Below are 24595 nucleotides of genomic sequence, written 5' to 3' on the forward strand. Positions count from 1 at the left end.
GGATACAGAAATGCAATGGTGGAAAAAGTACCCAATTGTCATACTTGAGTAAAAGTAAAGATACCTTAATAGAAAACGACTCAAGTAAAAGTCACCCAGTAAAATACTACTTGAGTAAAAGTTTAACAGTATTGGGTTTTAAATATACTTAAGTATCAAAAGTAAAAGTATAAATAATTTCAAATGACTTATATTAAGCAAACCAGATGGCATACATTTTTTATTTTTTATTAACGGATAGCCAGGGGCACGTTCCAACACTCAGAAATAATTTACAAATTAAGCACGTGTTTGGTGAGTCCGCCAGATCAGAGTTATTAGGGATGACCTGGGATGTTCTCTTGAGAAGTGTGTGAATTAGCCCATTTCTTGTCCTGCTAGGATTCAAAATGTAAATAGTAATTTTTTGGGGTGTCGGGAAAATGTATGGAGTAAAAATATAATTTTTTATTAGGAATGCAGTGAAGTAAAAGTTGTCAAAAATATAGTAAAGTAAAATACAGATACCCTAAAAAAAACTACGAAAGTAGGTCTTTCAAGTATTTTTACTTAATTACTTTACACCACTGAAGAAATGGTGGAGTCTCCTGTTGTTATGTACATCTCTTCGGAAGAGTTGAGTAAGGTAAGTAAGTATTGGTTAGCAGCGAGCTACCTTCTTCCAGGAAACGTTTATATGCTTGGGTAACGTGTCTGTGGGCCCCATGAGTTCTCACAGCAGACAGACAAGTATGTGGTCCCACACACATACACGTGCGCACACACACACCGGGCCGGCTCCAGGCATAAGCGACATAAGCGGTCACTTAGGACCCCAGGCTGCTGTGAGAACGCACTATACTCTCATGGGGCCCACTTTTTTTCCTTTTTTCTTTACTCAGTCAGGGTCTCAATTTACTATTGAGAGTGAAAATAGTAAAATACAATTTCATTCAATTTCAAAACTTGGTTGTGCATCAGCAGTTTCTTTCTTATTATGTCAGTCACTCAATTAGCTGACAGTTGGTCAGCTATCTAAACTTGTGTTAATCATGGCCGAATACCAACCAGGCACACAGCGCACATGACTAGGGGGCCTGACCACCATGTGGTCACATTGATCTTGTTAGCCATTCTCACTCATATCATATTAACATGGAATAAGTCATGACAAATTGTGTAGAATTTTAGGAATTTTGCTTTAAAGGCCCCCCCATAATTCTGTCCTATTGCGGAAATTCTCGTTTAGGTTTCACCTCTGAAGAATGACACAGGCGGATAATGCGCATTCACTAATTGGGGATGGGAATGTTGTGGTGATTTCCACGTGGAGTGGAGAAGTAACAACAAGAAACTGTCAGTGTAGCTAGCTAGCATGCTAACTTTATCTAGATAGCTAAAGTTATATGTTGTTGCTACACTGTATTCAAAAAATTTGCCAGATGGCTAGGCTTTGGCTGGTTCTGGGGCCGGATTTGTCCGAAGCAGTTAGGGAAAACTTTGCCACAGATGTATAGGAAGTATCTTTGACTTTGCCATCTATTATTATCTCTAAAGTTTCGGCATATTCTATATATTGCGGCAGCGAATCCGCCATAGAAAGAATAACATGAAGCTCCAGTAATATGGCTAGCCTAACTATTGAACGGTTTGGACTACATTATAATGGACACGGTGCAACCTTAAGTATTCTGCTGGTAGGCTATTCGGCTTAGCTACAGCAATGTCAAGTCAGCCCGTGCCAGTCTTGGGAAAGCTACTCTGAAAATATAGTTTACTTAGCTACCAATTACTTCACACTGGAAGAAGTTCAGCTACATTAAAGCGAAAGTTAGAAAAGTAGTTAACTACATCCAAACTACTAGATAATTATCATATCTACATCTGAAATGTCATAGACCAAAAATTGCAAAAACATATCACTCTGGAGTCCGATGTCAACAGAATGTGTAATTTAGCCTGCACACAAAGTGATTCAAGCAAAAATAAGGCAGGTTTTATGTTTTGTTTTTTTATCAGTAAATTCTTGCCAACTTCACCCATATTTGGTTTTCATTTAGCAAAAAAAGTAGTGTGTAGTTCCAGTAGTTAGCTACATCACATGTCAAAGTAATGAAATACTGAAAACACCACCAAGATTTGAATTTAGTTAAACTACCACCAAGCTACTGTAAAATGTAATTAAATTTCTAGTTGAATTAAATGTAGTTCACTACACATGACATGGTTCTCACAACTAGGGGAAGTGAAATGATAGGCTACAATGACTTTGATCATGATGCACCCCGCAAATTATATTGTATGTATCAACAACCTGAACGCATCGGATACGAAACAACAATAGAAATGTTACAACAGCACAAAATCGATACATCCGTAAAAAATACATGTGCGGATGCCTTTTCATTATAGAATAGACACTTGTGATTTCTAGATGCACCAATCAAAGCACTAGCCTCGTACGAACCATCCTGATCTCGCGAGCTCACATTCTGTTTCTCTACACCAGGGGTGTCAAACATACGGCCCGCGGGCCGGAACCGGCCCCCAAGGAGGTTCGATCAGGCCCGCAGGATAATTTGAAAGTGGAAAAAATGCATAAAAGACATGGAATTAATATTTTTAATTCGCTGCAATTCATGGATTATCCGCTAAGGGGCGCACTCTTTCCATCAGAGTAGAAGCCGCATCACTGAGACAGACTGAAAACAGCAGACGGTATCAATGCGCCATCTGCTGCTTGTTACGACGTTGTTAATACCTTGGTCTCTACCTCTCCGCTACACCCTCATTAGCCAAAATGTCGTTATCCAAACGGAGAAAAGTAGATAAGGAGTGTAGAATTTTCAAAGAAAAATGGACCACGTCCTATTTATTTACAGAGATGCACGGAAAACCTTCGTGCTTGGTGTGTTTGCAACAAGTTTCGGTATTGAAGGAATATAATATTCGACGCCACTACGAGACTCATCACAGCGAAAAATATGACGGCTTGCAAGGACAACTGAGAAGAGATAAGATTAACGAATTGCTGGCGGGTCTGAGGAAACAGCAGTCAACTTTCATCCAGAGCCGAGAAGTCAGTGAAGCAGCGGTAAAAGCCAGCTACCTAATTGCTAGCGAAATAGCATTAGCATCGAAGCCGTATTCCGACGGTGACTTTGTTAAACGATGCATGATGAAGGCGGCTGAACTTGTATGTCCCGAGAAGCGACAAGCTTTTGCCAATATTAGCCTGACGAGGAATACTATAGCAGAGAGGATTTCGGAACTATCGGCAGATTTAGACAGTCAATTGAAACAGAGAGTCAAGTCATTTATTGCATTTTCCGTGGCAATTGACGAGAGCACTGACATCACAGACGTGGCCCAACTGGCCATATTTATTCGAGGAGTTGATGAGACATTGACTGTTACTGAAGAGTTTCTTGAGTTGGTGCCAATGATGGACACCACAACAGCCGAGGACATTTTCGGCTCTGTCGTTGCTGCATTGGACAGAGTTGGAGTGGACTGGTCCCGCGCTGTCAGCCTGGCTACAGACGGCGCGCCATCCATGGTCGGAAAGAAAGCAGGTGTCGCGACAAAGTTCAAAGACAAAGTACAAGCCCTTAATGGAGGAGATCGTTTCTGGACATTTCACTGTATTTTGCACCAGGAGGCATTGTGTTGCAAGTCGCTGAAAATGGACCACGTCATGGAGGTGGTTGTTCGCACTGTAAATTTCATCCGGTCCAGAGGTCTGAACCATCGTCAGTTTGACAAACTTCTCAGCGACAGCAACATTACCCACAGCCTGCCATACCACACTGAAGTGAGATGGTTAAGCCGAGGCGCTGTGCTGAGGCATTTCTTTGATCTACGAGAGGAAATCGGACAGTTCATGGAGAAAAAAGGAAAACCGGTGTTGGAATTACAATCTCAGGAATGGCTACGGGACCTTGCATTCTTGGTTGATATTACTGAACACTTGAACAATCTGAACAAAATGTTGCAAGGCCGCAAAAAAGTTGTCACACAGTTTTCTGACAACATACATGCATTTAAGTTGAAGCTGACTTTGTGGGAGATGCAACTGGCAAATGGCAACCCTGCTCATTTCCCCTGTCTGAGAGATGTGTGTGTGACCAGACCTGATGCGGACATGAAACGGTACAAAGACAAAATTGCAGGACTACTGCGGGAGTTTGAGAAACGTTTTCAGGTATTTGGTGAACTTGAGACAGAATTTTCAGTTTTTCGCTCACCTTTCACAGTTAAAGCTTCTGATCTGCCGGTCGAAATTCAGCTAGAGATAATTGATTTGCAGTGTGATGCAGATTTGAAGGGCAAATTTGCCTCTGTAGGTCTGGACAGATTTTTATCAGTATCTACTACCAGGGTACCCCAAATTAACAGCCCTGGCTGCTAAAATTTTGTGCATGTTTGGGACAACCTACCTTTGTGAACAAATTTTCTCAGTGATGAATATCAATAAAACAAAAATGCGTTCAAGGCTCACAAACAAGCACTTAAATGACATTCTGAAAGTGACAGCTAGTCAGGACATGACACCTGGTGTTGATGCACTTGTACAGGCCAAAAGATGCCAAGTTTCAGGAACAAATACAAGTCCAGACTAGACTAACACCTTTAAAATGCTGCCTTAGATACTGTTTGCATTGAAAGAATACAGCTCTGTGAAGATGAATCCTTACTGTGGTGATTTAAAAAATGTGCACTTTAATGTTAGTCAGCAGCTTCAAAACAAAAGTTGTGCGATGGAATTCTACTGTTCATACAACTCCATAAATTTTCAGTATGTATTGTATGTGTATGTATGTTTCATGTATGAAGTTTACAGATTTACAGGACAGGCGAACACTTTCTTCATTACACATTTAAAATCACTCTCCTTAGTTTGTACGGTGTACGCAGGGATTACATTTAGATTTTATATGCGTATGTGTAAGTGGTTTAAAAATTCCTTTCTTTAAAAGTCTCATTTAATCTTAAAGTGCATTACTATATTTTTCAGTACCAATTAAAGTTTTGTGCCTTTGTACAATCAGTGGGATCAGTTGCAATGCATATTTGTGAATGATAAAAGTAAATTGCACATTTGTCTAAGGAAATATGAGGTGTTTCATGAAATGTTTTGTAAAAGGATAGTTCATTAAATTTCAATATTTTCCTAATGTTCTTGTGCTTCTTTACACCAAAACAAAGGAAAGACATGATATTTTGGTTATTTATAGCAGAGTATGGTATAATTTTAATGGTCCGGCCCACTTGACATCTCCCTAGGCCGTATGTGGCCCACGATGCGAAATTAGTTTGACACCCCTGCTCTACACGAAACAGAGACTGCATTCCAAACACTTAAAATACACACCCTATCCCCTCAGCCCTCAAATTAAGTGGACACCTCTGACGACTTATCATGACGTTTGACGCGGTTCCCCTTGCAGAGCAAGGGGCGAGGGAGGCAGGAAGGGATGATTTTTAAATGGACCGCCCTTTCCCGGAATATCGTCACTCGTTCACCCCACGGGTATTGTTTTTTTTTCAGCCACCTGTAACTTGTGGGTGCTTTATATGCGCTAGTCAATTATGATTGCATGTCTACTTATATTAACTATATTATTATTAATATACGTCTACTGTATGATAGCAAATTAATTAGCTAACTAACGTTAGCCTGCCTAACTACTTCTGAATAAGGAAAACATTTTTATTTCTACAATTTCCAAAAGCTAACCAAACAAAAACATAATTACTTTTATGAGACGTGTTTGTGCATTAGTAGCACAATTTCTAACTTATTCACATTCGTTTTTACTTACATTTGTATGTTGACTCCATATTGACGATGAGGTTCCACGTTTTGACAAACTTTTCTTAGCGGATGTACAATCATAGCGAATTGAATTATGGGGCGTTTCAGGCTTCGAAGTGAACATAATTGTTAACTCGCAAACTCAATTAAAAACGAGGGCTGACGTTGCAAACTTCCTTTGCTTGGCTATTCATTTGGACTGACGACAAATATGGCCAAGTGAATTCCCCCAAGGGCTGAGGGTTTAAGGCCGTCTACTTTGAGTTTGAAACGGAGCCAGAATGTGAGCTGGCGAGATCAGGATGGTTCGTATAAGGCTATCAAAGCAGTGGAGTATGGTCAAACCATTCATCTCGGAGCGACAGGGGAAGAGGGATTCCAAAATGCAATCAATTTCACCATTTATAAAATACAGACTGGCTCAAAAATAAGTGAAACTTGACAAATTATCTAATGGATTATGATAATTTGCTGCAAAAGAAAAGTGGAGGTGCAAAACAATAAATTTGCTCCATAGCTCAGGCGAAAAGCTGTTTGGCTCAGCTAAAGATAATCGATTATATTGCTCAGCTCACTCACGACTCGTAAAGAGGAAGAACTTTGCAAGTGTTTCTGATTAATAAATGCCATGCTGGTGGGTGGTAACATTAAAATAAAACCCAGCCCTGAAAATAAACGTAGACTGAAAAATATTAGCATGACATATCACAAGGCCTGTGGCATACCACCCTGCATCCTACTGCTGGCTTCCTCAAGCAAGCAAGAAATGCAGAAAATGCGTCCCAAATGACACCCTATTCCCTATCTAGTGCACTACTTTTGACCAGTACCCATAGGGCTGTAGGGAATAGGGTGGAATTTGGGACAGACACATAAAGATGCTGCTGCTTCACCATGGGGGACTGATCACATTAATTTTGACACTGATTGTTTACAGTGGCCCTCTGCTGCCATAGAAAAGTGCAGAGACAACACATGGTGGCATCCAATCACTAATGAGGCTCTTTCCCCCTTTCTCACCATGCTTCAGATCACATCCCCTCTCCCAAACTAAAATACACTCTGAGAAAAAAGGGAAAAAAGAAAAACAGAGACATTAATAATGCAGCGGTTGGCATTTGGATAACGTGTGTCTGTGTGTGTGATGCCTTCACTGGAGCATCACTACATTACCGTAGCAGAGTAGTCAGCTTGCTGTGAGAGGAGCGGTGCATGTGGGCGCTGTGGCAGGACCAAATGGGATTTACTATTCTGAGCAAAGCACTGTGGCATTAAGGGAAAGTGTACAATACAGGAGTTGGGAGGAAGGGCGAGATACGTTCAATGGGTTATCAGATGGCTTTGATACTGTAGCATTATACACAGCACCAGTGGAGGCTGCTGAGAAGAGGACAGTTCATAATAATGGCTGCAATGGAGTTAACGCAATAGCATCAAACACATGGAAACCATGTATTTGATACCATTCCACCTATTCCGCTCCAGCCATTACCACGAGCCCGTCCTCCCCAATTAAGGGGCCACCAACCTCCTGTGCACAGCATACGGCATGGTCATTCTGTTGGTCTTTCCATGTTCTGCCTTAGTGAGTGGGACATTACTGTGAGGGCTACAATGACTGAATGACTGGTTGCTCTTTTCTTGTCCTAGTGAACATCAGTCATCGGACTTTGTGAAGAGGATCCCTGCGACTATAGGTCAGAGTTTGCTTCTTGGATGCAACACTATGAATGGGTTAGAGAGCAGAGCGTAAGAGGTAGTGCTGGTCACCAGAGCAGAAACATATCAAGGTCTGTGATGCGAAGCGGAGAGAGCTTCTGTGAATATCGTGACGGGGACATGGGATGTCTCTGACTGTGCAGCGAAATCAACATGACTTTCATTCTGCCCTCAGTCTGGTAACAAGTGAAGACGTTGTCCAGCTTGTAGCAGCATCCGGCACCCAATAAAAAGAGAAAGAGGGTGGAACAAAGGGAGGAGAGAGAAAGGGAGAGACAGTGGTATGATGTGAAGGAGACAGAAGAAGAAGAAGCAAGAGAGAGAGAGAAAAGTAGAGACTAGAGAGGTAAAGTGGGGAAGAGAGAAGAAAGAAACTCACATTTTTACAGATGGATCTGGGTGTGCTCAAGGCTCTGGAGAGAGAGAAGGTTCTGGAGGTTCTTCAGAGAGACAAACTTGTACGCAGCACGGATGACGACAGGATAAGGTAGACAATATAATTTACTTCACATTTACTGCATGGACACACTGTATAACAACAACACTCAGAGGGTACTTCAGGATCTGTGGAGACTGAAAATGACAATGACAACGCTGAACTGACACTCCTTAAAATAGTATTTACAATTGTTGGTGTAAAATGTAAAAGTGGATGCGAAGAGATGATCAGTACAGTTAAAGCACTGCCATCATTACTGTACCTCAGGCTGCTGAGGGGAGGACGGCTCATAATAATGGCCGGAACGGAGCAAATGGAATGGCATCAGACACATAGAAACCATGTGTTTAATACCATTCCACTAATTCCGCTACAGCCATTACCACGAGCTTGTCCTCCCCAATTAAGTTGCCACCAACCTCCTGCGCTGTATCTCCACCTGCCACCATCTACTGTTACAGGAGGCTGAAGATGGAGCTACAGGAGATCCGAAGGAAAGGTGCCAAGAGTTTTGCCCGGCAGTACAGCGAAAGGACTTGCGCCCGCTGTCAGAGGCCGCTGGGAATGTTCTGGAACTCGGGCGCCGTGTGCCGAGGTTGCAGCCACCGCGTCTGCAACAAGTGTCGCGTGGGCGTGTCCGCCCTGGACTGGAAGTGTACCGTCTGCCACGCCTACAGGTAGGAGGCATGTCAGTACCGTAACATAGACTTAGATGTCAGAACCGTAACATAGACTGACATGTCAGCACTGTAACATAGAAAGTTATGTCAATACCAGAACGGTAACATAGACTCACATGTCAGCACTGTAACATAGAATGTTATGTCATTGCTATAACATATACTTTTATGTTAGTGCAATAACATACTGTCATGTCAGTGCCGTAACATAGAATGTCTGCTCTAACCTTTTTATTATTGGTATCCTCTATCCTTTATTCAATATTTTAAGGCGTGTTAACATGTTGAGAGAATGAACTGACAAAATGTACAGTATTTCCTTTGTAATCTAAACCAGGGCTGTTCAATATCGGTCCTGGAGGGCTAAAACACTTCTGGTTTTCATCCTTTCCTTCTTATCCTGTCCTTCATCCTGTCCTTCTTATTATATTATAAGGGACTAATTCCGACCTGGGACAACAGGTGAGTGTAATTTACTAGCAGGTAGAAACAAAAACCAGAAGTGTTTCGGCCTTCCAGGACCAGAATTTAACAGCCCTGGTAAACAAAGGATAATTAATCTAAAATCCATTTCTTCACACTTCTTAGGGAGGTTAAGATCAGGTCCGGGGAGTGGTTTTTGGAAGAAAGGGCCAAGAAATTTCCACCTGACACAGGTTTGTTTCCTTTACCCTTCACATGCCCTATTCTCTCATAATTCATATGTATAATTCTCTCATAAGTAAAATGCCAGTATGAAAAAGTAAGAACCTGTATGCACGCATGAAATGACTAAAATGTAAAGATGCCTTGTATGTCTAAAAACACAGCTATACAGTACATGACTAGTCAAGTAATACATCATACAGATGTGTTTCAGTTGTTTGCATGGTATTGAAAAGTGGTCTTCTACATAATCTTCTGACGTGTGTATGGTTTAGAGAACTGCTTTGACTGAGTAATGCATTGTTGCTGTCTGCTAGGCCATTGCCCGGGAGAGTGGGATAGAGTCCATAACAGTAATATTTAATAGTGTATGTGTACAGGTGTTGGCAGCTATAGCAATACTCTTTTCATTTACAGAAAGGCATGAGACTGTTGGGGAGAAACTACTAAAGTCTTACCAGAGGTTGAGGTGAGTCGATGGGCAGTCATAATTTATCAATGTATTGTATACTACTGTATTATGTGACCATAGTGTCTGATAGAGATATAAGACACAGATAGATGCAGGTATGTACTTTATCAATATTTAAAAACATGTAATTTCATCAGAAATTGGTGGGCAAAACACTGTTCAGTGGAAATATCACTTTTAAAAGCTCATTCTGTTAAGTCATGCCCAAATAATGGTTTACTTATCCTATACTTGTGTGGCCAAAGCATACATTTGTGTGAGAAAAAAAAACCTTTAAAAAACCCACTTCAAACTATCTGACTATTTCAAAAATGTTTGGCATTTCCTCATATAACGTGATGTCACGTTTTTGGCCGAGACGTCTCATTGGCTGGCCTGGCCAATCAGCTGTTTACTTGTTATTACTATTTTTAGCAACCAGTATACACCCACACCTTTCATACACAGAAAAGCTGCTTTTTAAACTACTTAATTACATTTTGGGGGGGAAGAAAAAGTATTTAACTTATATTGTAATGAATTATAGGTCATGTTTAATAGAAATATGGAAATAGCATTCTCTGTGTGTGTGTTTCACTTTCTAGTCATATAACAGTCGTTCCGCCAACCCCTCCACCCTATTACGATGGTCCATCCTTCAGCAGATCAGGGGTAAGGTGAAATAAAGATATCCAAATGATCTACCAATTAAAAGGCTTTAAAAACTATGAGAAGTAGCATGTGCAAAAATGCTTAATTTATTGTAAAACGGCAGGATAAACCAAGTAAAAAGGTACACAATGTATGGCTAAAACTGTCTCACCTTACACAATAATCTCTCAAACAATGACACACCCGTTGTTAAAGGCAGTTCCTTCAATAATTAGGTCAGAGGGACCACACCTGTGTTAAAACAGCCACTCAATTTACTAGCTAATCAAGATACAGACCCAATTAAAGGGATAGTTCACCCAAATTACAAAATGGCATTGGTTTCCTTAATCTGTAAGCAGTATATGGACATGGTATGGCAGCAATCCATGCTTTGGTTATGTTTCCACATGCTAACATTTTAGCGTTTGTGGCACAAATCCCACTCAAGTCATGAGCCCGATATTAGCATTTTTCACACATCATGTCCAAATCATCCAAAAGTATCTCAAATTGATTGAAGCTTAACAAAGTCACTTATAGATGATTTTAACATTATGTCCAAAAAATCCAAGAGGTGCAATTGACATTGCAGCTATAGTATTGCCTGGAATTATGAATTGTTAAAATGAAAGGGATTCTGCATACAACTTATTTTATCCAATAAATAGGTTGTGAAGGGCTCACTCCTTCACAGTTTCATGAACCACAATTGTGACTTGGTCTGTCAGATGTATTGTCAATCATCTCTAGGGACTGAAGAATTCCTTTAAAAAAACATTCACCAAGTCTATGGAGGACCTGATGGTTTCCTTCACCAGCCACATGAGAAGTAAGTGACTCTTTTGAGCCATTTTGGTATTTACGAAGAAAAGGGCTGCATTCCAAACACTTAAAAGACACACCCTGGGCCTCCCGAGTGGTGCAGTGGTCTAAGGCACTGCATCACTGTGCTAGCTGTGCCACTAGAAATCCTGGGTTCGAGTCCAGGAAACTTCTGTCGCAGAAGTTTACGTTGCAAACTTCCCTTGCTTGGCTAATCATTTGGACCGACGACAAATATGGCTACAGGGATTCCCCCAAGGGCATAAGGCGAGGGTAAGTGGACTATGGTGTGTCTTTTATGATTTTGAAACGCAGCCAAGGTCTCTGTAAAAAAAAAAAAACTATGATCTTTCAATGTGAAGTAATTTTATGTACATCTTAATGAGAACTAGGATCCAAGAAAGTCAAAACAGTGACACATTTCCTCTGAGCGTTATCGCAAACCTTAATGTAATTTGTCGATAAGATATCCTTACGCTCAGTCGTCGGCGTTAAGGAAACCGCACCTAGGAAATTAGATAAGATATGATATCTATATTAAAGCTTGTTCGCAAGCAGCACGTCAGAAGTGCTATGTTATGGATGGAGACGGTCTGTGTGTTATGCGCCCTACCGTTCGGGTTGCAGGGTTCTCCAGCTCGCAACAGGATGTACGAGTGGAACAGGATCTTCTTACAGTGGACAACAGGCGGGGACAGAGCACTGGCTGGAAAAGCCTCTCTGACACAAACATCAACAAATACAACAATGTAAGAGAAACCAAATACATATCAACCCCTCAACTTTGTCAAAGTATCACACTATCAAGTCAGACAGATCATATATATTTCGTCAAACCCCTGGGGTAAAATCAGAGACACCACCTACATATTGATCGTATGACACTGACAACTATTTCAGACAGGAAAGAGGGAGACTTTAGAAACAGCTATTGGAACAACCTTTAATAATAATACACATTTCCATCTTGTCAAGAGGTTCAAGCCTCTCGGTGGAATGGCTAAGATGTTGGACTGACAGACGCAGGGAACCGGATTCAAGTACCAGTTGCGCTTCCCTGGAAATTCACTAGAAAATGAACAAAAGTATACTATATTTAAACAGACACAACCTCTCTCCTCACAGCTTACCAAAGGCCCCAGTCTTACCAACCTATTCAAGAAGAGCCGGAATGATGACCAGAGCAGTTCCTCGTCAGGGGCGGATGAGGACCTTTCCCTGGGTTCAGAGTACTCATGGGGAAAGAGGGTGAGTTGAGTGCCCTGATGATGAAGAAAAGAGACATAAAGAACACAGGGATTTGTGCAACAGCAGCTCGTGCCAAACTTCACAATCTATTTGACATTTTATCAGATAAGGATTGTTGTTAGTGTTTGTTATGTGGTTGTCGTGTCTTTTTCATGTCTCGCATAGCTGCATAGTCTTGTAGCTGGTGGAGAAGCTAGAAAGGAATGCATCCAAATCATCTGAATACATTACGGAATAGACCTGCATTATGCTGTCATAACATCCTTTTAAAGAGGCAATGTGACATGTTGATCTGTATATAAAACATATATTAATATTACAGGGCAGTAGTGCTAGTAGCACTGGTACAGACTGTGGTCTCTTGGAGATCAACAGAGTGACAGGGGAGCTAAAGCTCGCCATCGCCTTTAACCACATGACTTCCTGCCTGGAGATCACAATAAACGGCTGCAGAAACCTGGCGTATGGAGATATCAAGAGGAAGAAGTGTCACCCGTATGCATTAATACTCAATACACCAGATTATAGAAATAGGCCCTACCCATCATTGAATGCTGACTTGAATGGGGAGGCCCATGTCTTTGATACTAGATTATTATTCTCTGTTGTACTGATATATCCATTTGCAAACTAGATCTCCTCACGCTGTATTGTATGTGTCAACATCATGGGCAGGTACGTCAAAGTCTACCTACTGCCGGAGAAGTCTCAGAGCAGCAAACTGAAGACAACTATCAAGAGGAATAAAACGGATCCCATTTATAATGAAATTTTACAGGTAAGGAGACAAACATTATGGGTCATATTCATTTGGACACTACAAAACGTAGTAAAAACTTTTTCAACTGAAAATCTAAACAAGCTTCAATTTAGTGTCTAAAGAATACCCTGAACTGGCTTAAAAGTAGTGAGTGAAATAAGCTCCATGGCAATGAAATCTCCTGTTTTTCACCCACCTATGTGTTGTATTCCCTGATGCACAGTGCCAGATGGAGAGCCCCTTGTTGTCCAGTAGTACTCTGCAGGTGTCTGTGTGGCACTCTGCGACCCTGAAGAAGAAGGTGTTTCTGGGAGAGGTCCTCGTCCCGCTGGAGGGCTGTATATTGGAGGACAGCACCACCCAGGGCTCCAACTGGTACCCCCTGTGCCCAAAGGTAGGGTATAACTGCTGACCATGAAGCAACGTTCACACAATACCCTTTATCTTTATAAAACAATATTTTGGGGGAAAAGTTTTGTTCAACTTGCTGGTATGTCTCCTCTGTCCTCTGTCTATCTCACTCTTATTTCTCTCTCGGTCAATAGCCTGAGAGTCCAGAAGGGAGTGCAGTAGAGCAGGATACAGCAGGAGAACTGATGGTCAGAATGAAGTTCACCTCCTTGTCCCAGCCGTCCTGGGTTTGCCGCACAGATGGTAAGTTAACTTTCTACCATTCACGCACCAAAACGTTTTGCTACAGAAAACAAATGTTTATATCTCAGTTAGTCCCTCCCTGTTTCATTCTGTTTTCGCCTGTTTGGTGTCTAATGAATAAGACCTAATTTTGAAACAGTTTACAGTGTGTTTTTACAGCACTAGTGGTCAGAAGATCCTTATATTGGTTTGAAATGACCTTGATTTCTTTTGTTCCTCCTCACAGAGGTTCATATTGGACCACATGATGTTGGTCAACTGACTGTTCTCGTCACTGGTGCCAGGAATCTGCCCACTAAAGCAAACAATAGTCAGAACACCTATGTGAAAGGGTAAATGTATGATTAGTGTGGGTGTTTGCTGGGGTGTGATATTGTTGTGCGTCTGTCTGTTCTAGGTGTGTTGTGTGTTTATGTATCTATGAGTACATGTGTGTGTCATGCATGCTTACATACAGTACGTGTGTGTGTGTTATCAACTAGATGTTTATCTTTACATGTTTGTATTTTAGGTGCTTGACTCTTCCCGGGCCCAGGGAGCTGGTCCAGAGGACCCCTGTCCTGAAGAAGCCCAGTCCGGCGTGGTCTCACCAGCTGTTCTTCAGCAGAGTCACGCCCTATGACCTCCAGATCTGCACTCTGGAGCTTGACCTCTGGGACCACGCCCCCTTTACCTTCTCAGACCGCCTCCTGGGCTGGGTCAGAATGGAAGCCGGTAATATGGCTGTCTGTCATACCTTTACAATCATACAGTAGATTTGAATCAGTTTGCATGAAAATGAAATGGCGTAAATAGAAAAGTTTGACCAGGCCCATCCAAGGGGACTTGAGGTGAGATACATTATTTGTTTTTCAACTGGGTTTACTTTATCTAATACCAACTCCAGTTGTCTAAAATGCCAGACGTCCTATTTCACACTAATGGAATTTAGAGAGCCATCTGAGGAAACAGGTTTCACCTATTTCACCTTACAGGGTATTGAGGACTCTCTCTCCTTAGCATATATAATTTCTCTCTTTTCATTCTCTCGTGCTCTCTCTTTCTGTGTGATGGACTCAGCTTAGTGCAGTCTCTGGTTTCACAGAAAACATTGAAAAAATATTTGTGAGAGGAAGCAAGGAAGGACTGATGATATCACTGACCTGGCACTCTCTGTTAACCACGTGTCTCTTAGGGTTATCATGGCAACTGGTGCTGCAGACACCCAACATGTGGCATGACTTCAGTTTACCCATGCAAGCCAACATCAACAGCAAGAGAACATGATGTCAGAGTCAACAGAGAAAAAAGCACCTGGACTGGACACGGTCTCCCCACAAGAAAAACCTTGGCACATTAAGGGCTCTATTCAATCCGCATCGCAGAAATTCAGCGTGATTGAAATTTAAAGACAATGCTCCCGCAGTAGCGGAGTCTGCATTTACGGTAAATGTTGCGGATGTCGGCTCAATATGAAATTACTTTTACATTTCAGCAATACAGACTGAATAGAGCCCCTACTCTACCTTTACCTCTATTTGCACTGACCTCCAGGCCCTTGCTTAGTGAAAGTCCCTCCTATTAACTATTTATGTTCAATTGATTACCTTTTATGTATTAAAAGGATGTTCTACTTAAAAGGGACGTTCCACTCAAATACAACCCAACTTTATTTTTCCACTTTCCTTGGGAAATGGCCTACAATTGAGGTATTAAAGTGGAAAATCAGGTTAAGTTGTATTTTGAAGGGAATATTCCTTGTGCTAAGCATGCTCACCTGATAACATTGAATGAATGAAAGTCATTAAATGTCTGAGAGTGACTGTCTACAACATAAGGAAACATGTGGTTGTCTCATTCTTTCTTAGTTTCTTCTTGTCCTTTCTATTCATGAGTTTCTGTAACCTGTAGTTAACCCCTAGCTAACGTTTTTAAACATTTAAGTCATTTAGCAGACGCTCTTATCCAGAGCGACTTACAAATTGGAAAGGTCATACATATTCATCCTGGTCCCCCCGTGGGAATTGAACCCTGGTCCCCCCGTGGGAATTGAACCCACAACCCTGGCGTGGCAAGCGCCATGCTCTACCAACTGAGCCACACGGGACCACGTCCCTCAAGTCAGAAGATCAGAGAGTGAAAACACAGTATGAAGCTGTAATCATAGATCTTTATTGCCAATATGCTAAACACCTCATTATAAAATCCAGTTAAAATAAAGAACAGCGGGCCAGCGGCAGCACTGTGTTGTTTTGGTTATAGTGTCAGTAATAACCGAGTCTAGTACACATCCACAGAGAGGGAACGGTGGATTCACTGCATGTGTCGGCTCAATCGGAAATGACCTTTACATTTCTAAAACGCATACTGAATAGAGTCCTAAGTGTTTTTGTATAAGCATTTTTCTCCTGGAGAAGATGCACGTATGCCTTGGAAATGCTGCTAGCTACCGTGAACTGCATGGCAAAATGCAGCTAGCTACCGTAAACTGCATGGCAAAATGCAGCTAGCTACCGTAAACTGCATGGCAAAATGCTGCTAGCTACCGTAAACTGCATGGCAAAATGCTGCTAGCTACCGTAAACTGCATGGTCTCCTTATGTTGATTTGATGACAGACTGTGGAATATTTTCTAAAGTAAAAAAAAAAAAAAAGTTATAATTTACAAATAAATCTCTTTAATTTACTGATCTAAAAGAAAACCTCATGGAACACAAAACTATCATTATTTTGGTTGATCTAGAACCTGATACATTTTAAATGTTCTTGTGATCATTAGTAGAATAGCAGAAATATACAAACCAAGAGGAAATAACCCTTTTAAATGACCCATTTATCGTATAAATATTAAACTATTCATGATTTCCCAGATACTGTAGAGCAATATTAAACATAAATGAAAGTGTTCAAATATTATGGAAAAACACAATGAAACAGAACATAGTACAGTTAATATACTGTATGTTCCCCTTTCTGAGTGGTCCCTGTCAGAAAAAAATAAATATATATTACCCCTTTTCAACATTGACACCACATTTAAGAAAACACCAAAAAGCAAGACTCTGATTGGCTGTACTTGATGTCTATCAGGTGCACATCATGGCGTACAATTACTGTCTAGTCCCACAACTCATCACACCTCTGGTTAAAAATAATGGTGAGTGATTTTGTCTGATCGCATCAAATTACATACAATCAAAACAGAAAGAAGATTTGTTATGCTAAAAGAAGATAATATATATTTTGGCACTAGTAAGTTTTCTTACAAGAATTTGAAAAGCCTTTTTACAGGAGTAAATTCTCACTAAGGGGGAACTGGTAAGTGGTGAGGCAGATGTGTGTATCACTCACTCACTCTCTTTATACTGCTCCTGTGTGTGTGTGTGTGTGTGTGTGTGTGTGTGTGTGTCTGTGTGTGTCTGTGTGTGTCTGTGTGTGTCTGTGTGTGGCAGTGGAGGGATTAGTTCAGTGACCATTCAGAAAGGGTACGTGGCTGTGTGGCCCTCATGGCTTCTGGGGAGGGGCCTTCTTATAAGGCCTCAAACTCGTCAATCCTCTGCTTGGTGTTGCCCGATCGGATCTGCCGAAGGGTCTTGTACTTGTCCCGGCCGGCGCGCACATTCTCCGTGTGGAGCAGATCGTTCTGGGTATGCTTAGTGTCGTCGCGGGCCTGGGCCAGCTCCGAGCTCAGGGCCTGCAAGGAGGAACACGATGAGTCAAGAAGAAGTCAACCAGGGAGGAACATGCCAAGGACGTGAGTGAACAACAGGACAACAAGCTGTTGAAGATCTGGATTTGAACCAGATCTTTATAATAATCCAATAAATATATCTAGAATATTCTATATATTATATTTAGACACAAATAGTACGTATGCACTGTGTTAAACGCTTCACTTCTGCTCAGAAGCCGCGCTATTCTGAGAAACTACCACAATGACAGAGAAATTCCTCTGCTAGAGCTGCTTATTCCAGGCTGACAATGACACATTCTCCTGGAAGGGAAACTCGAGTTGCTAACCTTATATTTTCACCTACCATGTTAGCTCCCTGGTAACATCATTTGAATGCCATATTTGGCTAAGTAGTTTTCACCTGTTAGTCTATAATTATCTGTTGTAGTGGACTACCGAGTAAATATATGAATATATGAAATATATGGATAATTCTGTAACATCCAATCAGAATTAGCGATGTGACAAATGGAAAAATTTTCGAAACATTTTAAACAGCATTTTTATCTTAAAACAACAAGACAAATTAATTTAATTCCACATGAATAAAAAATGCAGAATATGGTCCTATTTCGCATGGTGGTTCTATTGAGTATGTGACTGCTAGGGGGCAATGACGTTCTATCTATCTATCTCAGCCATAGGCTGAACCTCAAACCAAACACTTGAACCCTAAGCCCTTTATCACGTGGTCACTTGCTGTTGTGTTCGATAGTGATCACAAGTTTGTAAGTGTTTTGGGCTAAATGAGCATTGAGACGATGTACACTCGACGTCCCAACTGACAGTTACCAATTTTCCGAAATTCAAAATCCATTTGCGAGCATTGTCTCCCGCGACCTGTCTTGTGCATGACTCACTCGATATGAAACATGGACACGGGTGCATACTCTGATAGACAGTGAGAAAGTTGTAAAAACAAAATTACATCTCTCTACTCCTGCACAAAATATGTGCAAGTATATCGGTCGCCAGTGAAATCATCAGCTGATTTAGCTTGTTGTAGCCTGCCTGCTGCTGACTAGCTTCACTGACAAACACAGGGATGGAATTTTAGCTAGCTAACGTAAACTCACCCCATTCCGTACAAATGTGCGCAACCGCAACATTCAAACGAGGCTGCAAAGAAAACTAATGGGACTGTAGCGACTGTGTTGACTTTAAAATCTGGGGTGTGAACTACGTTTCTATTCAAGCATTGATCAACATGGTAATGGCTCTATAGTATTGGAGAAAAGTTGAAAAAACTGACCCTCCGTTACATTGTGACGTATCATGCCGTAACGTACAGCACGCATAAAGCAACTATTTCTGTCTTACAATCTCTCTCCACCAGGTGTAGCACTTCTTTCATCGTTTAAAAACAAGAAATGGACAGTGACGGGGGTAAGGGGTATACCTAGTCATTTTTTGCGTCATCACTGCAGGCGATCATGACTCTCAAAGCCGCTGTTTACTTCTAAGATCACTTTAGCACCGCCCTAAAAACCCGATTCAATTTCGACACAAACCTTCAAATAGATATGTAATGACACATTATATTAACTCTTTATAGTTTTTTATTTACATTTTAGAGGCAATAAGGTGATAAGTTGGATAGATCGAGTGAAAAAAAGCAATTTTCACACACAACATCTCTCCTTCTCACTATCACGCATTAGTTTCGCTTCCCCACCCGCCATTTTTAAAAAGACACGACGGGGCTCATTGCCTTCTTGAATCATGCAGAAACGGCCAGCGTTTAGGTCATGTAATTGATTCTGTTGGAAAGGGGAGAAATTGTGCTTTACAATGGTATTGACATTACAGTTGATCTGGAAGTATTACGTTTTTGGGGCGCTAAAATAAGGTAAATTGTACAGACCAAGGCGATGTACAAAAGTGAGTGAGTTTACATTAGCTAAAGATGTTGGGCACTACTGACAAACAGTGTGTAGCTTGGCACTTAATTACGATAGTTTGACAGCTTGCTGATGAAGTTGTAGACATGTTCCCAGCAGTCATTCTGTACTTCAGCATGTTCCAAAGCACCAATTGCTATGTTGTAATGTTGGGTCAGCTAAAAGCACAGCGCAGCAGCAGACTCAATAGGGGCAGAGTAGGCTGTTCGCTGCTGTCGCTTGCCTTTCTCTGCCATTTTAACGACGATGACGTGTGGAGCGCTTTATATCCGTGGCAAATCATTTCAAAGACTCATATCTCCTACTAACGTTACATCACTGTTGCATTAGCTATTTGTTTAATTTAAAATTGTCCCATCATGATGATGTTTGCGACCTGTTAGTAGTAGTTTTGTGACCTGTTCGTCATACCGCTCAGGATGGAGACGCCTTCTGTCTCCTAGAGATTAACGTAGATTGCATCATGAAGTAGGAAAATTATGTGGATATATTGAAGCAACATCTCAAGACATCAGTCAGGAAGTTAAAGATTGTCCATTTGGAAGACACATTTGCGACCAATGACCCCAAGCTTACTTCCAAAGTTGTGGAAAAATAGCTTAAGGACAACAAAGTCAAGGTATTGGAGTGGCCATAACAAAGCCCTGACCTCAATCCTATAGAAAATTTGTGGGCAGAACTGAAAAAGCGTGTACGAGCAAGGAGGCCTACAAACCTGACTCAGTTACACCAGCTGTCAGAAGGAATGGGCCAAAATTCACCCAATTTATTGTGGGAAGCTTGTGGAAGGCTACCCGAAACGTTTGACCCAAGTTAAACAATTTAAAGGCTACCAAATACTAATTGAGTGTATGCAAACTTCTGACCCACTGGGATGTGATGAAAGAAATAAAAGCTGAAATAAATCATTCTCTCTACTATTATTCTGACATTTTACATTCTTAAAATAAAGTGGTGATTCTAACTGACATAAAACAGGCAATTTTTACTTGGATTAAATGTCAGAAATTGTGAAAAACTGAGTTTAAATGTATTTGTCTAAGGTGTATGTAAACTTCCGACTTCAACTGTAGGTTGATTTTCAACCAGTAATATATGATTCAAGACTGAATGATTTAATGAATTAATGATTTAAACAATCAATCAAGTGATCAATCGATTACTCAACCAATTAACTTCACTAGGGTAGGGGGCAGCATTCTGAATTTTGGATGAAAAGCATGCCCAAATTAAACTGTCTGCTATTCAGTCCCAGAATATAGGATATGCATATAATTAGTAGATTTGGATAGGAAACACTCTAAAGTTTCCAAGACTGTTAAAATAATGTCTGTGAGTATAACAGAACTGATATGGCAGGCGAAAACCTGAGGAAAATCCAACCAGGAAGTACTATTATTTTGAAAGGCTGTTTTCCATTGAAAGCCTATCCACCATACAAAGACTTATAGGACCCAGTTCACGAGCTCTGTGCCTTCCTCTACATGTGACCAGTCTTTAGGCATTGTTTCAGGCTTTTTCTCTGAAAAATGAGGGAGATACACTACTTTCAATCAGTGACCAGTGGAAATGTCCATTCATCAGCCATGCGCCCTGATCGGTAACGCGCCGTACTCAGATTATTGCATGGTGTGCTTTTTCCGTAAAGTTTTTTTAAAATCTGACACAGCGGTTGCATTAAGGAGAAGTATATCTTTAATTCCATGCATAACACTTGTATTTTCATCAACATTTATGATGAGTATTTCTGTAAATTGATGTGGCTCTCTGCAAAATCACCGGATGTTTTGGAACTACTGAACATAACGCGCCAATGTAAACTCAGAGTTTTGGATATAAATATGAACTTTACCGAACAAAATATACATGCATTGTGTAACATGAAGTCCTATGAGTGTCATCTGATGAAGAACATCAAAGGTTAGTGATTACTTTTATCTATATTTCTGCTTTTTGTGACTCCTCTCTTTGGCTGGAAAAATGTCTGTGTTTTTCTGTGATTTGGCTCTGACCTAACATAATCGTTTGACTTGCTTTCGTCCTAAAGCATTTTTGAAATCGTACACTGTGGCTGCATTTACAACAAGTGTATCTTTAAAATGGTGTAAAATACATGTATGTTTGAGGAATTTTTATTATGGGATTTCTATTGTTTTGAATAAGGCGCCTTGCAGTTTCACTGGCTGTTGACGAGGTGGGACCATCCCACTACCATCCCACATACCCTAGTGAGGTTTTAAGCAACCAACCAATCCCTGTAAATTCGCACGTCTTGCTGGGAACTAATTGCTCTTACCATGAGCTGCCTCTGCACACGCTCGTTCTTCTCGGCCTCGGTGAGGCGCTCCTCCTCCAGGCGGTGGTCGTTGAAGCCCTCGTTCTGCAGGTCGGCACTGTACGTGCTGTTGTTCTCGCTGTCGTTCTGCTCCTCCACCATCAAAACGTCATGGTTGTCCACAAACATGGGCACCTCCACGAACATGGGGGGAGGGGGCGCCGCAGTGGGGGCCGTCATCACCATTTGCAGCTCCTCCTTGGTCTTCAGCAGGTCGTCCTGGGCCTCCTGAGCCTGAGGGGGTGGGGTGGGAGGACAGGGAGAGAGAGAGGGTTATTACTACAGAACACTGTGGAATGCCCCACATTACAATACAACCTGTTCTCATCTTGAGCCACAGCAAAAAGTGATTCCATATCAATGGTAGAGTAACTACAGTTACTTGACTGTGTGACATAGGCCTAGATTCAATCAGATCAAGCGTTAACCGGCGATAGCCGACACCCGCATAACTGATATATTGGCATTGTCGGATGTGTATCTGCGTTGGTGCTGTCAAATCAGAGAGCTGCCCTTGAGCAGCTGCCCTTGTTCATTGTCACGAAGCCACAGCCGTACCGCCCTCGTTAGAAGTTCAGAGCGAGAAAGTGAAGGCTATCAAGAAATAATCACGCTCAAATTGAAAAATCATTCAACAAAGTAATTAGGATTTCTATCAGCCTAATGGAGGTGTAGATTACATCTCACATTCCAGTGTTCAAACTTGTAAACAAGGCTGCATGGGATTTATGTTAATGCGACTCCATGCAGCAAATGGCAATATCCGCTTTAGGTATAGTGCCCGGGAGCCGCTTGTGGATTTAACAGCTCTAATGCAGTTTCACCTCGGATAACGGCTAAAGCGGATCTGATTTAATAGAGCCCTGATCGTGTGTGTGCGTGTGTGCATACAACTGTGCGTGCATGTGCGTGCGTACATATGCGTGCATGCATTTGTTCATGTCTGTGTGTGAGCGACTCACCCTGTGTTGCCATGTGTCAGCCTCCTCCTCCTTGCGCTTCTTGGCCTCCTCCAGCAGGGCGATCCTAGCTGTGTGCTGTGCCAGCTCCGCGGCCTGAGAGAGACAACAGAGGAGAGAAGGGAAAATGGTGAGGACTTACACATCTGGGAGAGACAAGGAGGAGGACAGAGGAGGAGGGCGAAAGGGAACAGACAGTTGGGGTACAGTACACAAAAGACTATAGATATGTGGGAAGGGATGGAGAGACAGCGAGAGGTGGAGGGGATAGTGTGGAGGCCTACAATTTTAATTCAGGGCTGAGAGCAGTACAGGGCGGAGTAGTCCAATCTGTCTCAACATGTGCTGGGTCTAGTCAGAGTACAGTCTGTCTCAACATGTGCTGGGTCTGGCCAGAGTCCAGTCTGTCTCAACATGTGCTGGGGCTGCCCAGAGTCCAGTCTGTCTCAACATGTGCTGGGACTGGCCAGAGTCCAGTCTGTCTCAACATGTGCTGGGACTGGCCAGAGTCCAGTCTGTCTCAACATGTGCTGGGACTGGCCAGAGTCCAGTCTGTCGAAACAAGTGCTGGGGCTGGCCAGAGTCCAGTCTGTCTCAACATGTGCTGGGACTGGCCAGAGTCCAGTCTGTCTCAACATGTGCTGGGACTGGCCAGAGTCCAGTCTGTCTCAACATGTGCTGGGACTGGCCAGAGTCCAGTCTGTCTCAACATGTGCTGGGACTGGCCAGAGTCCAGTCTGTCGAAACAAGTGCTGGGGCTGGCCAGAGTCCAGTCTGTCTCAACATGTGCTGGAGCTGGCCGGAGTCCAGTCTGTCGAAACAAGTGCTAGGACATGCTAGAGTCCAGTCTGTCTCAACCCCAGGAGGTTGGTGGCACCTTAAATTGGGGAGGAATGGCTCGTGGTTATGGCTGGAGCGGAATAAGTGGATTGATATCAAAAACATCAAACATATGGTTTTCATGTGTTTGACACCATTCCATTCGCTCCGTTCCAAACATTACTATGAGCCGTCCTCCCCTCAGCAGCCTCCAGTGGTCTCAACATGTGCTGGAGCTGGCCAGAATCCAGTCTGTCACAACAAGTGCTGGAGCTGGCCAGAGTCCAGTCTGTCTCAACAAGTGTTGGGGCTGGCCAGAGTCCAGTCTGTCTCAACAAGTGATGGGGCTAGCCAGAGTCCAGTCTGTCTCAACAAGTGTTGGGGCTGGCCAGAGTCCAGTCTGTCTCAACGTGTGCTGGGACTGGCCAGAGTCCAGTCTGTCTCAACAAGTGATGGGGCTGGCCAGAGTCCAGTCTGTCTCAACAAGTGCTGGAGCTGGCCAGAGTCCAGTCTGTCTCAACAAGTGCTGGGGCTGGCCTGAGTCCAGTCTGTCTCAACAAGTGCTGGGACTGGCCAGAGTCCAGTCTGTCTCAACAAGTGCTGGGACTGGCCAGAGTCCAGTCTGTCTCAACAAGTGATGGGGCTGGCCAGAGTCCAGTCTGTCTCAACGTGTGCTGGGACTGGCCAGAGTCCAGTCTGTCTCAACGTGTGCTGGGACTGGCCAGAGTCCAGTCTGTCTCAACAAGTGATGGGGCTGGCCAGAGTCCAGTCTGTCTCAACAAGTGTTGGGGCTGGCCAGAGTCCAGTCTGTCTCAACGTGTGCTGGGACTGGCCAGAGTCCAGTCTGTCTCAACGTGTGCTGGGACTGGCCAGAGTCCAGTCTGTCTCAACATGTGCTGGGACTGGCCTGAGTCCAGTCTGTCTCAACATGTGCTGGGACTGGCCTGAGTCCAGTCTGTCTCAACGTGTGCTGGGACTGGCCTGAGTCCAGTCTGTCTCA

General features: G+C 42.4%; 2 protein-coding genes and 1 long non-coding RNA gene across 3 annotated transcripts in view; 1 reads left to right on the forward strand and 2 right to left on the reverse strand.

Moving 5' to 3' along the window:
- Positions 1-5764: 5764 nt before the first annotated feature.
- On the forward strand, positions 5765-15684 carry sytl3 (synaptotagmin-like 3). The gene is made up of 15 exons (XM_055873129.1): positions 5765-8003; positions 8417-8632; positions 9224-9291; positions 9698-9749; positions 10337-10403; positions 11136-11214; positions 11835-11956; positions 12333-12455; positions 12778-12950; positions 13131-13233; positions 13439-13609; positions 13761-13869; positions 14096-14201; positions 14381-14583; positions 15044-15684. The coding sequence occupies exons 1-15, from the start codon at positions 7906-7908 to the stop codon at positions 15133-15135; spliced, it is 1782 nt and encodes a 593-aa protein (XP_055729104.1). The 5' UTR covers positions 5765-7905; the 3' UTR covers positions 15136-15684.
- Positions 12199-13497, reverse strand: LOC129817665 (uncharacterized). The gene is made up of 3 exons (XR_008753750.1): positions 13412-13497; positions 12360-12469; positions 12199-12275 (listed from the first exon to the last, which is right to left on the reverse strand). It is a non-coding gene; the product is annotated as an uncharacterized LOC129817665 (long non-coding RNA).
- Positions 15685-15998: 314 nt separating the features above from the next.
- ezrb (ezrin b) overlaps positions 15999-24595 on the reverse strand; it is a 56321-nt gene continuing 47724 nt past the window's right edge. Inside the window, exons 13-15 of the mRNA XM_055873128.1 lie at positions 22780-22872; positions 21779-22051; positions 15999-17542 (exon numbers count right to left, since the gene is read on the reverse strand). Coding sequence (XP_055729103.1) covers positions 17378-17542; positions 21779-22051; positions 22780-22872 — 531 coding nt within the window. The 3' untranslated portion in view covers positions 15999-17377. The remainder of the gene's footprint in view (positions 17543-21778; positions 22052-22779; positions 22873-24595) is intronic.

Source organism: Salvelinus fontinalis, chromosome 20 (genome assembly GCF_029448725.1).
Source record: "Salvelinus fontinalis isolate EN_2023a chromosome 20, ASM2944872v1, whole genome shotgun sequence".
Taxonomy (NCBI): Eukaryota; Metazoa; Chordata; class Actinopteri; order Salmoniformes; family Salmonidae; genus Salvelinus; species Salvelinus fontinalis.

Excerpts from the sequence above, each read along its gene's own strand:
- sytl3 (XM_055873129.1), top strand. The coding sequence starts at position 7,906 with ATGGATCTGGGTGTGCTCAAGGCTCTGGAGAGAGAGAAGGTTCTGGAG. Across the intron at positions 10,404-11,135 it reads CATCCTTCAGCAGATCAGGG|GGACTGAAGAATTCCTTTAA; the intron begins GTAAGGTGAAAT and ends AATCATCTCTAG. Across the intron at positions 12,951-13,130 it reads AAGAGGAAGAAGTGTCACCC|GTACGTCAAAGTCTACCTAC; the intron begins GTATGCATTAAT and ends CATCATGGGCAG.